Source organism: Primulina huaijiensis, unplaced genomic scaffold (assembly GCF_012295235.1).
Source record: "Primulina huaijiensis isolate GDHJ02 unplaced genomic scaffold, ASM1229523v2 scaffold43221, whole genome shotgun sequence".
Lineage (NCBI taxonomy): Eukaryota > Viridiplantae > Streptophyta > Magnoliopsida > Lamiales > Gesneriaceae > Primulina > Primulina huaijiensis.
The window spans coordinates 1-1,547 of NW_027360445.1; the positions used below are offsets into that span (position 1 = coordinate 1).

Consider the following 1,547-nt stretch of genomic DNA (forward strand, 5'->3'; position numbering starts at 1 on the left):
ATATTTTATGAAATTTATTTATCAAACTGTATAATTTGTTCCATAGAATTTCCTAATACATACAAACATATAATTATATATACATGTATGTATATGTTTAATCAAACCGGTTCAACATTAAGCTTCTGAGGATGATGGTCCGGACGGCTTTCCCCTTCCAATACATTTCTACCTCCGAAAATGATTCCCGCAGTAAAAATACAGAATTTGACCACCACAACCACCCCAATCGCCACCGTCGAACAGTACAGCCACCACCACACGAAACCCACCACCCTGATTCCCAATATCTCCGGCACCATTACAACCGCCTCTACCTCCTCTCGCAGACGCCACCACCACAGTCCACCTGAGCTCAGCCCCATCAACACATTATCCGCCCAACCCTCAGCTTTCGAGAAACCAAAGAACGTGTCATCCACCACGGGCTTCACCACCATCCTGCTCCAAAACAGCATTGTCTCATGCAACCCAAGAAAGAAAACCACTCTACACAAGAAACTCCTCTGTTGACCGAGACCGCAGCCATCGATGCCGGCTTCTATGCTCCCTTCAACCCCAAGGCCCACGTAAATATGGAAAACGCAGAGAAGAATCCATGCAATGTATAAATGGAGTCGCACAAAGGGCTCCGATGAGGATTGAATAGGTAGAAAAATCAAGTTACCGGTTAAGCTATGAGCTAGACATGATAGAGTAATGACAAAAACCAGTAGCAGGAGAATGATGGGCTGCGTGCTGAAAAAGAAGAAAATAGAGCATAAATTAAATGAATCGTGGGAGGCGGAGATTAATCCGAGGTAGTGGGCGACGAAAAGGCGGGCAAGAAGGAGAAATGAGAGAGGGAGGATAAGGCTGAGGACGGCAACGGTGAGGATTCGGAACGCCTCCATCAGCGGCGGAACCCGTTTTTTCATGCCACTGATTTCTGATGAAGTATTCATTCCATCAAGATGGTAATTAAGAGTAATGGCGTGATAATACACTAACGCAACCCTAATGACGAATATAAATGGCGAAGAATTGTTCTTCATTTCCAGAGTTGACAATGCAGGTTGCGCATGTATTGTGTGGGGTTTAGCAAGTCAATTCATTTATCTTAATTACATGTTATATATATATATATATATATATTCATGTCGTTTAACGCGTGATATTCCAAATTTCTAACGTTTGGTGATAAAACTATGTATTAAAAAATGCGTTTAAAAAATCCCAGAGGTTTGAACTTTTAACTATGTTTCTTTTTCTATTTGGAAACCAAATAAAATATTCTGTTTTTTTCGTGTACACGAATATTAACTACACATTTTCGAAAATTTGAATTTAATAAAGATTATTTTGCATTATTATGTAACTTCTAAATCTTTCAATTGTACTTAAGATCAGAATGGCTGGCATGTTGCATGATAGTGTCTTAAACCATGTGGGATAATAAATAACTAGTAAAAAATATACACACGTTGTATGTGTTATTATTATTTTTAATTTGATCAAATAAAACTAAACAATTAATACGAAATTATTTTCAATTTAGAAGAATTGTT

General features: G+C 38.5%; 1 protein-coding gene across 1 annotated transcript; it reads right to left on the bottom strand.

Annotated features, from left to right (window-relative positions):
• Positions 1-6: 6 nt before the first annotated feature.
• On the bottom strand, positions 7-1,085 carry LOC140969967 (uncharacterized). The gene has a single exon (XM_073431507.1). It carries the CDS (start codon positions 1,032-1,034, stop codon positions 102-104), a length of 933 nt encoding a protein of 310 aa, XP_073287608.1. The 5' UTR covers positions 1,035-1,085; the 3' UTR covers positions 7-101.
• Positions 1,086-1,547: the final 462 nt, after the last annotated feature.